The sequence below is a fragment of the Scheffersomyces stipitis genome, chromosome 4 (assembly GCF_000209165.1).
Source record: "Scheffersomyces stipitis CBS 6054 chromosome 4, complete sequence".
Taxonomy (NCBI): domain Eukaryota; kingdom Fungi; phylum Ascomycota; class Pichiomycetes; order Serinales; family Debaryomycetaceae; genus Scheffersomyces; species Scheffersomyces stipitis.
In genome coordinates, this window is record NC_009044.1 from 929,018 (window position 1) to 944,217 (window position 15,200).

The 15,200-nt window shown below is 41.5% G+C and overlaps 7 protein-coding genes across 7 annotated transcripts; 4 read left to right on the forward strand and 3 right to left on the reverse strand. All coding sequences in view use genetic code 12, as the record gives it.

The window, feature by feature from the left end:
* Positions 1-202: 202 nt before the first annotated feature.
* Positions 203-1,270, forward strand: AAH1 (adenine aminohydrolase (adenine deaminase); the record flags this gene model as incomplete). Its single annotated transcript, XM_001384095.1, has 1 exon — positions 203-1,270. The coding sequence occupies one exon, from the start codon at positions 203-205 to the stop codon at positions 1,268-1,270; it is 1,068 nt and encodes a 355-aa protein (XP_001384132.1).
* Positions 1,271-1,498: 228 nt separating this feature from the next.
* Positions 1,499-2,815, reverse strand: PICST_59528 (predicted protein; the record flags this gene model as incomplete). The annotated part of the gene is made up of 1 exon (XM_001384445.1): positions 1,499-2,815. A coding segment is annotated over one exon (1,317 nt), but the record flags the coding sequence as incomplete, so codon positions are not given.
* A 3,133-nt stretch (positions 2,816-5,948) lies between these two features.
* On the reverse strand, positions 5,949-7,298 carry PICST_4493 (predicted protein; the record flags this gene model as incomplete). Its single annotated transcript, XM_001384446.2, has 1 exon — positions 5,949-7,298. A coding segment is annotated over one exon (1,350 nt), but the record flags the coding sequence as incomplete, so codon positions are not given.
* A 1,225-nt stretch (positions 7,299-8,523) lies between these two features.
* Positions 8,524-9,528, forward strand: PICST_35930 (predicted protein; the record flags this gene model as incomplete). Its single annotated transcript, XM_001384096.1, has 1 exon — positions 8,524-9,528. The coding sequence occupies one exon, from the start codon at positions 8,524-8,526 to the stop codon at positions 9,526-9,528; it is 1,005 nt and encodes a 334-aa protein (XP_001384133.2).
* Positions 9,529-9,904: 376 nt separating this feature from the next.
* On the forward strand, positions 9,905-11,484 carry ERG9 (farnesyl-diphosphate farnesyltransferase). The gene has a single exon (XM_001384097.1). The coding sequence runs from the start codon at positions 9,990-9,992 to the stop codon at positions 11,334-11,336; it is 1,347 nt and encodes a 448-aa protein (XP_001384134.1). The 5' UTR covers positions 9,905-9,989; the 3' UTR covers positions 11,337-11,484.
* Positions 11,485-12,232: 748 nt separating this feature from the next.
* PICST_58602 (predicted protein) lies at positions 12,233-13,369 on the forward strand (the record flags this gene model as incomplete). The annotated part of the gene is made up of 1 exon (XM_001384098.1): positions 12,233-13,369. A coding segment is annotated over one exon (1,137 nt), but the record flags the coding sequence as incomplete, so codon positions are not given.
* Positions 13,370-13,736: 367 nt separating this feature from the next.
* On the reverse strand, positions 13,737-15,107 carry PICST_45484 (DNA-directed RNA polymerase II regulator; the record flags this gene model as incomplete). Its single annotated transcript, XM_001384447.1, has 1 exon — positions 13,737-15,107. One exon carries the CDS (start codon positions 15,105-15,107, stop codon positions 13,737-13,739), a length of 1,371 nt encoding a protein of 456 aa, XP_001384484.2.
* Between the last annotated feature and the right edge of the window lie 93 nt (positions 15,108-15,200).

Sequence of the window (15,200 nt, forward strand, 5' to 3'; positions counted from 1 at the left end):
GTAGTTTTTCATTTCTTGATTGAAACTAGCTTTAGGCTTCCATTTACGTCAAAAATTTCTTTTTATGCTGCACCGAAAAAAAATATGATAAGTCGATGAGTTTTCACATTTTTTCAACTTTAGAAAACCATATAAAGGAAGCTATTTTTTGCGACTCCTAACCTTTTTGCCAAGACCATACAAACGAAGGTAATCAGCAAAAATGGCCAAATACGAATGCAACGAGCACATGGAAAACTTCTTGAGGGAATTGCCCAAATGTGAACATCATGTTCACTTGGAAGGTACCTTGGAGCCCTCTTTGTTGTTCAACTTGGCTAAGAGAAACAATATTACCTTGCCATCTCACTTCCCACCTTCGGTTGAAGCTTGTGCTGTCAGATACAACAACTTTGCTGATTTGCAAGACTTTTTGGACCATTACTATATCGGTATGAGTGTTCTCATCACTGAGAACGACTTCTACGATTTGGCCATGGAATACTTCAAGAAAGCACATTCCGATGGTTGTTTGCATTCGGAAGTGTTCTTTGATCCTCAGGGTCATGTTGAAAGAGGTATTCACATCGATACTGTAGTTGAAGGATTCGACCGCGCTTGTAAGAAAGCTAACGAATTGTTCGGCACTACCAACAAGCTCATTATGTGTTTATTAAGACACTTGCCAGCTGAATCTGGTTTGAAGACCATTGATGATGCTCACAAGCACTTCGAATCTGGTGTGATCCATGGTATGGGGTTGGACTCCAGTGAGAAGCCATTTCCACCACACTTGTTCACCGAATGTTACAAGACTTTGAAGGACAGATTCCCCCAAGTTGGCTTAACTGCCCACGCTGGTGAGGAAGGTGACCACACATTTGTGTCCAATTCGCTTGACTTGTTGACTGTTTCCAGAATTGATCATGGTGTGAACTCTCAGCACGATGAGCAATTGATGACCAGATTGGCTCAGAACCAGACTATGTTGTCCTTGTGTCCATTGTCCAACGTCAAATTGCAAGTTGTGAAGGATGTCAGTGAATTGCCAATCGACACGTTCTTCAACAAGAATGTTCCATTTTCGATCAACTCTGATGATCCTGCTTACTTCGGTGGTTACATCTTGGACAACTACCGTGCCGTTCATACCCGTTTCGGCTTCTCGACCGAACAATGGCGTCAAATTGCCTTGAACGGTATCAACGGGTCCTGGTGTGATGAAGATAGAAAGACGGAACTCAGACAATTGGTCCACTCTATCCACAACAAGTACAAGGACTTGATCTAGGGTCACAACACCCCCTTTGCATTATTATTCAACATACATAATAGACATAGCATATTCATTTCGATAGGCACCTTATAGATTATTCAACTAATAAATTCTTAATTTACAAACAAAGTCATTCGTATATTAAACCCATGTAGACCTAATGATTTTAAAATGATATATAGAAGCCATGAAAATCAACCAAAAATGTGTATGTAACCCGAACTGAAAACTAAAATTACAATGTCATGCCAAACTGATGGTGTTTGCTTTCCCTTTGATCATATCCTTCCATCTATTACTCAAACAATTCAAGTCCTTTTCTTTCCACACTGTCTCCACCACCTGTCTTGCAATCTTCACACTTGCCAATTCTCTAATTCTTTCCATTTCGATCAACCTGCTTAGAACAAACCACCGTTCTTCTTCGTTTTCAACTGAAACGATGCCGATGATGAACAATGTCCATAACAACGACATCGACACAGATGGTAACGTCTGGATCAAGCCCATAATCTTCTTGGTCACCTGCTTGATTGCTTTTAGTCTATCGGTGTACCTCTTAGGATACTTGACTCCTAGCACTGCATCATTGTCATTGTCTGGCTTGTTGTGATTTAAGTGAAGGTATTCCAAGTCTATACGAGCAAACAAGTAGATTAACGTTGTCAACCGTTTGATTTCTGAGATTTTTATGATGTTATCGTGGCTCTCGTCATCCAACTCACTGATCTTCAAGTACTGGTTTAAATTGGTCAACTTAGATTCCAAGCGATCTCGCAGCTCCAAGATATGAGCCTGAATTTCCATGAACCCCTTGGAATTTCTATCCTTGGACTCAAAACTTTCGTAAGTTTCTCCTAGCTTGGAAATCTGATTTATGATGGAAATGAGATGAGGAGAGCATCCAAGAACTAAGTCTATACGTTCATCACTATCATTCTTGAGCCCGTCCAAGAACTCGTCGTCAGAAATTATCATGTTCTGGAACCAGGCAGTTTCACCCATGACCTCGTGGGTGACAAAGTACCGAATAAAGAACTTGGCAACAGGAGTGATGTTGGATCTGATAGAGGATACTTTCAAGAACTCTTTGGCTCCATTCAAATGGATTAACCACGAGGCTCCACAGCTGGATGAGATATCGGCGAAACAGAGCATCAACACGGTGGCTAAAACCTCGTCCCAGTTGTTGGACTTTTCCATCTGTTTTTCTTTGATAAGCAAAGGAAGCGCTTTAAGCACTTCAGAAGTGTAATTTTCAGACAAAGTATCAAACTTCGAGTTGCCCAACAACGACAACTGCCTCGAGGCCACAGAAACCAACGTCTTGTAGACTATAGGCGATCGCTGTGCTAAGGGAACGACCAAGTATAAGTACGGATTCAAATCAGGATTTATCTGCGTTACTGGTGCTGGAATCATGCCGCTGGCACCGTTGCTTTTCTTGGGATAGCAAACGCAGCCGGGACAGATGCCATTGACGAAGTAGTTGAAGATCTCCAGCTCCAATTTGATATTGTCTTTGTAGAACTCGTCATTAAAGAAGTTGAAAGTAGACGTAAAAGTTCTGCAAAAGAAGTGATCGAGATTGAACGAAAATTCTATAGGGTTATGCAGATTGTTGCTGTGGTTAGAACCGTAAGGGTTCCCTATGATTAGTGAGGTGGAAGATGAAGAGCTAGGGGATTCAAACATTTGATCATAGCCATGGGCATGTTCTGCTAAGTCCATGAAAATGTCGTGGTTATTCACCACAAGTTCGCTGGCAGGACTTACTGTTATGTTATTGCTAGTGTGGGCATTGTCGTTGACAGAAATGATGACATTGGTGTTCTTGTGGGGCATGTTGTACTTCTTCAACTCTAAGTCGTCCCGGGTGACCATGTCGAAGATCTTGTTAAAGTCCTCATAGGTAGTGTTCAAGAATAAGTTATATGAGTCTGTTCCCGACTTGACCCACTTGATGTTCTTGTTGTTCCGAAGCATCTCAGTGAGGGTGAGTTGCTTCTTCTCATTTGGAAGCAAGTTTCCTCTTCTACTCTGCTGGCGTATGATTTTATTCTGTTTGGATCTACCGAACGAAATTCCCTTAGCTATAGCTTCATCTTCCCAAAGAAGTTTCACACCATAGTTGCAATTAAGCTTCAAACGAACACAGTTCTTACATCGGGGATGGAATTCGTCGCACTTGACTCGGCGCTGTTTGCATGTCAAGCAGCCACTTCTGCTTCTCTTATCGAACTTCCTCGTTCTCTTGTGTTTGACAACGTCTGGCGGCTTTACTTCGGACATGGTAGTGATTCTTCATAGACCAATTTGATACAAGGTGCAAACGAGAAAGTCTCCAGAGGTTATATAGTTTGACGTTTCTGTGAAATTTAATGTGGATATCTAAGTCCGCCAATCTGCCCCAGTTTGGGCACTATATATAAGGCCAACTTGCAGATTGTGCACAACTCGCGAAATCGTTTCAGTAATCGTGCTCCCAAATCTTCTGCAGTGCCCCAGTGGGTGGGCGAGCCGTGGGCAATTATTAATCTGCTCGCAACATTACTCGTAATTGCTTGTTGGTCCAGTCGGTGGTGTTTCTCGCGGCGTACGACATGGGGTTTGGCAGAATCAAATCTATTGTTGGAGAAACCTTCTTTGGCCGGGACAATACAACTGAAATTATTTATATGATAAATATTATATTAATAATATTATTATCGTTACTATTATTTTCCCGTGCAAAAAATATTCTTATTTTGTGGCTACTTTAATATTTTTATAACGTTCATCGGTATAACAACTTTTACTACACCGTTCCGAAGTGTTTTTATGAGTTCTCGACGAAAGGGGAATGCTCGGATCAAGGCTGAATTTTTCTTGTATTCCATCTTTCTTTTCCGAAAATTCTACAGTTGGATTCACACACAGCACTTGATTTTAACGTCGAGAACCCTTGATGCTAATTCATTTCACCTCTGAATTAGTTCTGCCGCAACCTTGATGTGCTTATCTCCATAGTGACACATATTCACACTTCATCATTGCGATGAGATCTTGTCTCGCCAGCCCGTCACTCTAACTTTTAACTACGGGCTCAACTATCTATCCATCTAGTTTTCTTGCTTCTGAACGTATTTTTACCACTAAACTCACCTCTCAGAACCCAGGGTTTCTTGTTCCTCAATGGTAGCTCATCGAGTCTCAATACAAATAATTTTTTCTCGTGGAGTCCCTGCAATGGAGAATGTGCGCAATTTTTGTTCAGATTCGCTATATGTTCCAACAGCTCATAGTACTTCTTCTTGTTCAGCCTAGCACCTGTGCGTATGAAACTCGGGAGTGTTTCCACTTTAGAGATAAACCCGCTCGGGACTGCCGAAATGGCATCCCGCAGCCAGGTACACAAAACTTTACATACAAAACCCTTATGATGTCCAAAAAACTTTGGACGGATCGACGCTTGAGCGAGGATACCGGGTATAAACTTCTATCTTTCCCGGCAAGCAAAACTAGAAAAAGATAAAATAAGTCCCTGGAAAAAAAATATTCTCTACTTTCATAACTTAATATGGCAAGGCGGCAATCTTAGATCAGACAATCTAAGATTCTCGAATTGACGTGGCAAAAGCAGCAGTAAGACAAAAATTTAGGAGGTGTAGCTGCTTGCAATCTCGACGTTTGCAAACAGAGCCGCACCATCGTAAACACCAAAAGCGACTGTTACAGTTATGGAGTTCCAAATTCTCTGCAAGTTTTGCGCCAGGGTGCAGATACTGTCCAACTTCTGCATGAGCACCGCCGTTTGCGGCCAGAATACTTTCGCTTCCTTCGATTACACCTGGTCTACTTAAGGTTGTTAACGGCATGAGCGTACCTTTGTGTATCAGGGCCACCGCTTTTTTCATGTAATTAGCTTCAGATGGTTACGTAGGCGCATTTGGCGGCCCGCTATAGTTTTTTTTTTTCTATTTTTTTCATCAAGTATTTGCATCCACCACAGGCAAGATCAACAGCTTCATTCTCATGAAGTATCAATTGAGTTGTCTGTATCCGAAATTGTAATAAAGCAACTCGGTTACGCAATTCTGTATTCTATTTTTAACTTAACGAACTTATACCTAAACGTGTAGCTTGCCATTGCTACCTTTCAACTCTGTATTAAATGCAATACTGGTAGTTTTTTCTGTTCTGAATTCTTCCAATAGCCTAGTGGCAGGGTCAATACTCCACTTATTTTGCTCTTTCTGTGATCGATTGTAAATCCAGCTACGGTGTCAGTTGTGCTCTAGTGGCTTATCAATCGTCCACCTTAGCTGCATTGATTACCTAAGCTTCCTATTGTTCAAGAAACCGTTAACCCTGTTAGCTTAACCCAACAAGGCTTATATCTGTTTCCTCTTCCGATAAACTACTTTTCAGGAAATGTTATGGTTCTAATAACTTGAATCATCTGTCACTCTTGCCTCAGAGTCAATTGATCCACCCAATCTTCAATTCCCACTTCTATTGGTAGTGCAATTAATTATGTCAAATACTCGTATAATAAAGCCAACCTAACCGTATCTAAACTCTCTAACAAGAAGAATTAAGAAAAAAAATCACAAAAATCGATACCAGGATCTAGCCGTTTGTTTGAAAATCATTAAATCAAAAACCTACCAAAGATTTACTTCCTTGGCTCTAAGAATCAACAGTCGCTTCCTTATAAGCTCCAGAAGTCGGTGATATTGGCGCCAGCACCATTGAAGGCCAATAAGTTAGGCGAACCGTCATTCTTCAAGCCCTTTATAACGCCCTTGGTGGCATACTTGATCACCTTGTCCTTCAAGGTTGCTGGGTCCAATACAGCTACGCTGTACTCGGATTCAGGCTCAGGGTAGAGCGACAAGTAGTACGAAAGCAATCCAGCAATGTGAGGAGAAGCCATTGAAGTACCAGACATAGAAGCAGTGTTGCTCCAGATGTATGTAGAAACAATGTCAACCCCAGGTGCGAAGATGTCTACACAAGAACCCCAGTTGGAGAATTCAGCCTTGTTGTCGTTGATATCAGAAGCTCCTACGGTTATTGGTCCGCTGGCTCTTGCTGGAGAAAAAGTACAAGTGTCAGCATTGTCGTTACCAGCAGCTACAGCTACATGCAAGCCAGCCTTGGTAGCAGCATTAACAGCCAAGTCCAAAGCTTCAGATTCTCCTCCACCAATAGACATGTTGACTGTGGAGCCCTTGAAGCCCTTCTTCTTTGCCAGGAAGTTTGATTTATGGTCGCCGACAACAAATTCGACACCCTTGATGATGTCTGAGGTCGTACCACTACCCAACAAGTTCATAACACCTACAGCTACTAATTCAACATTCTTAGCTACACCATACGTCTTGGATCCAATGATACCAGCACAGTGGGTTCCATGGCCGTGTCCATCAATCTTCAACTTGGGGAAAGCCACGGCTTCACCCCACAGGGCTCTGCCTTCGAATTCTTCGTGTTCAACTTTGATACCGGTGTCAATGACGTAAGCAGTGACACCCTTGCCACCTTCATTATCGTAAAGGTATTCGAGTTGAGGGCTGCTTTCACGATGTGAAATCCTGCTCAAACCCCATTCGGCATCTTTCTCGACGTCGAACTCATTGACCTTCATTACGGTATCCTGCTCAATGAACTTGATGCGAGGGTCCTTCTGGATCTTGCGGAGCATCTCGGGAGTGAAGTAGCCGAAGTAGCCCAGGAGTAGCGTGTCGACATCGAAGAAGTCGAGAACACCTACCGAAGGACGAATTCCGGCTGTGGCAACCATTTCCGTATGTTCGGCAATCAACCACTTCTTGTGATGGTTTCTCTGGGCCTCGGTAACGTCTTCCTTGTAGATAACAATGTATCTGTTTGGGATGGCTACGCTTTTGGAACCGGCTGCAAGAACAGGAGCCTCGTTCTTGTTAGCTGTCCAGAGCTGTTGTGGTTGTTGTTGAGCAGCATTGACAGCAACAGTCAGAGGCACAAACTGGTTGAAGTTGAAGAATGAGTTGACATCAGGGATAACCAATGCGTTGGCAGCTACCAAATAGACAGCCAAGGCTGAAAGGACGCGTTTCGGAAACATCAAGATAATGAGTAGGTGTAAATAAAATTGGAAAGAACAAGAAGAAAAGAAGAAAAGAAGGGGAGGAATGAGTTCAATTCGGTCGTAAAACGGAGACCTACTTATCGCTCGCCTTCCGGAGAAGTGGGGCTTATCTGTCACGTGAGACTATGGAAGAGTGTGCACCCGTGCCGCAGTTTCTGTGATAACAGATATATTTAGATATTCTTAGACTTAGGCGTGATATATAGCGTCTACACATGTGAGGATGTAGATAGTGTGATGTTGAGTGTTGTAGCTATTACTGACTAAGAGAAATGAATTGTTGGTTTGGTAATTGTAATTTGTCAGTTAAGAGTTTGAGAGTTTCTAATTATTGCGAACATCTTGCAAATTTGCACCCAAATTTTAACCAAAATAAAGACATTGCAAAAGATTTACATTTACTTGACTTTAGATAGAGTATTCTTATTTATACAAAGAGTCAGCAGAATTTACCTGTTTATTCAACTTCTCGTAGTGTGTTTAGTCTATTCGCTTCTACTCTGGCAGTTTTCCTTCTCTAAGTAAGCATAGAATATTTGATATACGTGGTTGAGAATCGGTTGCTTCAAACAGCTTTCTTAAATTTTTCTTAAACTCTTCTTCACCATTGAACTATTTCGGAATAACAAACATAGGCTTTCTTACAGTCTTCTATTAAGTGCTACATCAGTACCGTAGTCAGCTCTTTGTCTCCAGAGGTAGTCGCCTATTCCCTCAGTCGTGCACCCACCAACGATAAGGCGGCTCGTATTCCTGTTTTTTTAGCATCACCAAAACAGGCATCTGTAAGGCTGACAATTACCAGCTCTTCATTTCATTTCCATTAATTTTTTTCATAAATATTGTTTTTGTTTCGTTCTTGCTACCAGTGTTGTTCTTGCGGAAGTATACACCACCTCTCGCAAAGCCCAGACAGTTTTCGCTACCATACCAAATATTAGCCAATAGATTTTTCAGCCTATTCACTAATAACCAACTATCCAATATCATCACAACTATTATAAATAATTATACCCATAATTGTGTTTGGAATCACTTTTACCACTAGGCTGTTGTATTAGACTACTGTACTACTTCTTTACTAAACAGCTATAGTCAACTATTTAACTACCATACATTTCCATTCACTTCTGAAATCTCCTGATAGTTCATAATGTCCCATTCTTCAAGAAAGAAGTTGCTTCTTATGGGCCGTTCAGGTTCCGGAAAGTCGTCAATGAGATCTATCATCTTCTCCAACTACTCAGCCTTTGATACCCGAAGACTTGGTGCCACCATCGATGTAGAGCATTCGCACCTTAGGTTCCTTGGCAACATGACTCTCAATTTATGGGATTGTGGTGGACAAGATATTTTCATGGACAACTACTTCACTAACCAGAAAGACCACATCTTCAAGATGGTACAAGTACTCATACACGTGTTTGACGTGGAGTCCAAGTCCATCAATAAAGATATTGAGATTTTCATCAAGGCGCTCACAAATCTTCAGAAATATAGTCCAGGTGCCAAAATCTTTGTATTGTTGCACAAGATGGACCTCGTCCAAATTGACAAACGGGAGGAGTTATTTACAATAATGATGGAAAAACTCCAGAAAATCTCGAATCCCTACCAGTTCAAGTTAATTGGCTTCCCCACGTCCATTTGGGATGAGAGTTTATACAAGGCATGGTCGCAGATTGTCTGTTCGTTGATACCCAACATGAACCTCTTCAATAACAATTTGCTCAAGTTGAATCTGATTTTGGAATCTGAAGAAATCATTTTGTTTGAGAAGACGACCTTTTTGGTGATATCATCCACTGCTTCCATACAGAAGCAGGAGACCACCAGCGAAGAGTTGGATCCAAAGCGTTTCGAAAAGATCTCAAATATTATCAAAACCTACAAACAGTCGATTTCCAAGTTGAGATCCAATTTCAACAACTTGATAATAAGAGGCAGCAACGGCACATACTTCTACGTAGACGTGTTGACCGACAACATGTTCATCATGATCGTGTTGAAAGACAAGACTCCTGTGGACAGCAACAGTGTCCAACAACATGAAGAGTTGTTGATCCTTGAGAACATTCGTTCCGCCAGAAAGTGGTTTGAGAAGATTGAAAGCACCGGCAAGATTGAATCATCTGCCAATTCGCTCCAGAGGGCATAATAAAGAGGTAGATAATATGAAATCTAGAGCATAAGCTGGAAGAGAGAAGACTAAGTACTTATAGCTGAGATATAAAGACTAGCATATACACTTTGAGAACCAATTTGCGTTAGCATGCTATATACGAATAGATACAATAGATACAATACAAACGAGCTATATAAGCACCAATACCGTTTATCTCCTATCTTCTCCACTCTTCTCCTCCTAATACCTCGAGTCAGCCGCAAAACCGTGTCTATATAAATATTTCAGTCACGTGTTGCACTTCGTTTAAGTCGCGTTTATACGATGAAAAAAAGTGTTGGAACTTGATAAATATATATTTTCAACTATCTGTAGCTACTAGTTCTTTATCAATTGACCCGAAAAAGCTCTTTGCTATTGCAGTTTTTGCGTTCTTTGTATATTTGTGAGCAATTCTCATACAGCCGTATATAAAGTTCAACTTGCAGCCAGAAATGGGGAAAATCGTACAACTTCTCACTCATCCCAACGAGTTGAAAGCTGTAGTACAGTTATTGTATTTCAGACAGCCATTGCATCCTGTAGATCCCAAAAAACAGGGAGACACCCTCAAAAGATGCTACTATTTGTTGAACCAGACGTCGCGGTCGTTTGCAGCAGTCATCAAAGAGTTGCATCCAGAAATCCGTGATGCCATCATGTTGTTCTACTTGGTTTTGCGTGCCTTGGATACTATTGAAGACGACATGACACTTGATCCCGGCTTCAAGGTTCCTTTGTTGCGTAGCTTCGACGATAAGTTGAACGAAATTGATTGGACGTTTAACGGGTCTGGACCCGACGAACAGGATCGAATCGTGTTGGTTGAGTTTGACCAGGTTTTGACCGAGTACCACAAGTTGAAGCCCGAGTACCAGGACATCATCAAGGACATAACCAAGAAGATGGGCAATGGAATGGCCGACTATATCTTGGATGACAACTTCAATCTCAACGGTGTGGAAACTGTTGCTGACTACGACTTATACTGTCACTATGTAGCTGGACTTGTAGGCGAAGGTTTGACCAAGTTCATGGTGTTGGCCAAGTTCTCCGACGACTCACTTGTTGCAGATGGTTTTGTCAAGTCCAACTCGATGGGGTTGTTTTTGCAAAAGACCAATATCATCAGAGACTACCACGAAGACTTGGAAGACGGCAGATCCTTCTGGCCCAAGGAAGTCTGGTCCAAGTACACCGACGCATTGCCCTCTTTCCACAAGGACACTTCTTCCGAATCAGAGGCTCAGGGCTTGAGCTGTATAAGCGAGTTGGTGTTGAACTCTTTGGGTCATGTTAAGCATGTGTTGGAGTTCTTGTCGTTAGTGAAAGATCCTTCCTCATTTAACTTCTGTGCCATTCCCCAGGTCATGGCTATAGCCACCTTGGCCACCGTCTATAACAACCCAAAGGTGTTGCATTCCAATGTAAAGATCAGAAAGGGCACCACCTGTGAGTTGATCTTGCAAAGCAGAACTTTTCCCGGTGTAGTCAAGATTTTCAGAAAGTATGTTCAGATCATAAACCACAAGTCCAATGTCAAGGACCCCAACTACTTGAAGATTGGCATCAAATGTGGAGAGATTGAGCAGTACTGTGAAACCATGTATCCTGACGTCAATGCCTTGCCTGCTGGCGTATCTAAGCCTCAACATGCGATAAGCAAGATCATTGACGACAGAGCCAGAATCGACCAGAGCATGCAGAGAAGAATCGACCAAGAGAACTTCAATACCAATGTTGTATTGGGCACTGCTGCTGCTGGGGTAGTCTTGGTGGGTTATTTGTTGTTGTCATTGTAGTATTTTCAGATAAAGCGAATATGTATAAAAAGCGAGAAAAGCGAGAGACGTTTATAATATATGAATCTTTTCAGTATAACATTGAAAGGTTAGTCAAACATTTTAGCATATATACACGATGATTATGGAGAATGAATAGAACATTATTAAAAGCATAGATGTGTAATCTTAATAGTGATAATTGATACCGAAAACTGGTATTGATATTGATAATGAATTTTCAGAGCCTCATAAATTTTTCGCAACCAGATCGGAGTTATATTTAGTTCGGCTAGATTAATTTATAGGTGAACGCCCACATAGTCCAGCCATGAGATCCATTCATTCGACACAAACATATTTGCAATTAGATTATACGTATAGAATCACATCAGACCATACTCCAGTATAGAGAAAGTGCAACATGTTAGTCTCGTTGCATCTTTCTTGCCAGTGCCTGCCGAGGCACTGTGCCCGTGGCTCGGCAAATATGGCAGTGCCTCGTTTTATCTCTTGACGGTACAGACTCCTCGTCTGGAAAAACTGTACTGGCTTGTAAGATAGTGAGCATATTTATGGCTCTTTCTTCAGACGGCGAGTAATACTTTTCATCATTCTCGTCTTTCCATTTCATTTTTGGAGTCTTTCGTAGTCCCTGTCCTCAGCTGAGTTTGAATTTGAAATTGAATTGCTAGACGAGCTGCACAAGTATCGTCAACTACCCCCGCAATTTGTCTTATCGAAAGTTGAACAGAATTGATAAATAGCTAGTTTGCACTCACAGAAACTTCGTTATCACGCCATTTGTTGATCTCAATAGCATTCATACTTCACTCGTTTGTCTACATCACCGTTTCATTGGTACTTTTGCTTGTGTTGCGTAAGTCTTTTGATACTCAACCACATCTAGTAACGTAATGCCCAATTCCGCCGACTCTGCCCAGGTCAAGTTCCAGACGAAGATCGTCAACTGGTCACTAGACTACTCGTCCAATGATTCAGAAAGCAAGATCACCACGCCCATATTGCTTCAGGACGTAAATGGTCCCTGTCCGCTCATCGCTATGGTCAACTCGCTTCTTCTCAACTACGAAATCCAAATCCGTAACTTGTCTCTCCAGGGAAAATCAGCGACCGGCAATGCCAAACTTGAAGGTGTTGCTGACTTTAAGAAAGTGTTGAACACCTGCCACAAGAATTTTGGCTCGATAGAGCTTAACAAAGTACTCAGCCAAATAGGCGATCTTTTGCTAATTTATAAAGAAGATAAGGCCTTGAATGTAGAAATTGATAAACTTCTCAATGCCTTGCCACTGCTTCATACGGGGCTTCTGGTCAACCCTAATTTGACTAATGGCGACTTTGCCAAAGAGGATTTGGCATCTGTGTTGTTTGACGTGTTTGAATTGAAGTTCAAGCACGGATGGGTCATTAACCAGATTGAAAACGAAAATGCCGATCTGTGGGGACATGACAAGCCTACAGATGTGGTTGTTGACAATGACGAGTATCCTAAGGAAGATGAGTATTCACAATTAGTAGAATTGGTGTATAAGCTACAGACCTTTGACCAGATCCAAGATTTTTTGCTTACTGAAGAACTGGCTGAGTCAGGCCAGAACAACCTCCAGTTAGCCAACAACAAGGCATTGATAAACAAGTGGATCGATTTAAACAGAACTCAGTTGACAAAAATAGGCTTGAACAGACTTAACTATGAGTTGAATGAGGAAGAGTTTATAATCTTTTTCCGTAACAACCATTTCAATACTCTCTTCAAGAAGGCAGATCTGGAGTTCTACTTGCTCATTACTGATTCTTCATTCCAGGATAAGTCGAATCTCATTATCTGGCAATCGTTCAACTCTATTAGTGGCAAGGACGACTTGTTTTTTGATGGAGACTTTCTTCCTATTCTTGATATCGACCAAGACTTGCCCCCAGGCGCATCTGGCATCGATGGAAGCGACTACTTGCTTGTAAAACAGCTCCAGGAGGAGGAGGACGCCGCCATGGCGAAAGAGATGCAACAGAACTATAATAGAAAAGCAAAGGCAGCTAATGCTCCACCAGTGAAACCTGAGAGCAAGAGTAAGCTGTTACAAAATCCAAATGAAGGTTCTTCGTCTGATAAGAAAGAAAAGAAGAAAAAACTCAATTGTGTCATTGCATGATACAAAGACTTTAATTGTATAGTTGAATAGTATCAATTTAATTCAATTCAATGCTGTCAATGTCGCTAGTACACCAAAGCCATTGACAATACTTTTTGCACCTACTATTAAGAAGATAGCTCAAAACTCAATATAACAAAAACTTTTAGACTATATATCTACTGTCATAATCAACAATACATAGCCCTTTATTTTTTGATAAGTAATTCTGTTATTGTATATCCTTTCTACAGACTCTATAATACATTTAGTCGGCCTCATCTGTTTTTGAAGCCTCGTTAAATTCTTCACCAACATCGCGAACATCCTCAGCTCGAGCATCGTCAGCTTGAGCATCGTCCTCTTCGTCCTCTTCCTCTTCTTCACCTTCGTATTCCATCGGATCAAACTCAGATCTAATAGCATCCATCTTTTTAATTTCGTTGGTGCTTGGTTCACGTAACTTGAAGTTGATAACGTCTACAGTACTGTCCTTGAGGAAACGGTTGATTTCCGAGTTTGTAGAGGAACGATGCTTTTTCAAGTCGATACGTCCCGAAACCGGGTAATAATATGCTACCTTCCTCTTCTTCGATCCGACTTCTTCTGGAATAAATTTGATTGATAACTCTTCGTAGGGCTTAGTGAATCTGTTGAAGTTCATATCATAATTCTTTAAATGCTTGAACTTGTACAGTTCCTGGCCCTCGACGTCTTCGTCTAGCATGTTGACAATGGGACGTTCCCTTTCTGTGGAGTTCAAGCGGCTGTTTAATTCCACAGCCTTGTTGGCGTCACGAACTTCGTAAAACGATATCCATTCTCCATCATCAGATGTGATTGGCTTCAATATAGCTGTCTCCAAGGCATTCTTCTCCAAAACCTCGTTGTAGTTTTTGTCTTTTCTCTTGTTGGCTTGTAATTCTCTGCTGATAGAAGCTGAGCCCAAAAATTTGACAGCAATATACTTTGTGTCCATTGCAGAAGTGTCCGGCAATAACGGCCAGGCAGCCACAGCCTTCAAATGCTTCTTCTTGGGGTGCTTCAAGCGTGCGAAATTAGTCAACGACTCCTGGGCATTATCAAAGGTGTCTTCCACAGCACGTAACTGAGCCTCAGGATCATGAGTCTCGGCTGTATTCTTCTTCTTCTTTTTCGAATCTTCAAGTTCATCATTAACTTTAGCTACATGCATATCGGCGATATACTCAGTTCTTCTCAAAAACGAAACACCAGGCTCCGACTTGGAAATTTTGCCGATACCAGCATCTCTTAACAAAGCCCGATCCAGAGGGTGCAACGTCACCAACCCGCTCTTGTTGCTATTACTATTACCACTGTCTTTTGTTACAAAGTTGTTGATAACCGTTTCGTCCCCATTATCCAAAAAGCCACGATTATTGATCAAGTTCAAGTTCATACCTAACTCCTCGTCGATGTTCTCCATCAAACGAGTGAAGTTTTCCTTTCTAAAGACTGACGAAATAAGGTATTCGGCTTCCTTCTGTGACGAAACCTGTTCTGTAGTGTTATATTGTATGAATTTAGGATTCAATGGTGGTGGAGGCAAGTTGTTCGTATAACGCACTTTGGCAATGTAATCCTGCCTTATAGGCTTGGATGATGGTTTCTGCGACATTCTATACTGAATATGATACTCTAGCTGTAAAAGAGTTTCCAGTTGTGAAAGCACTGTTCTTCGATTAACAACTTCAATGTCTCTGGAAACTGA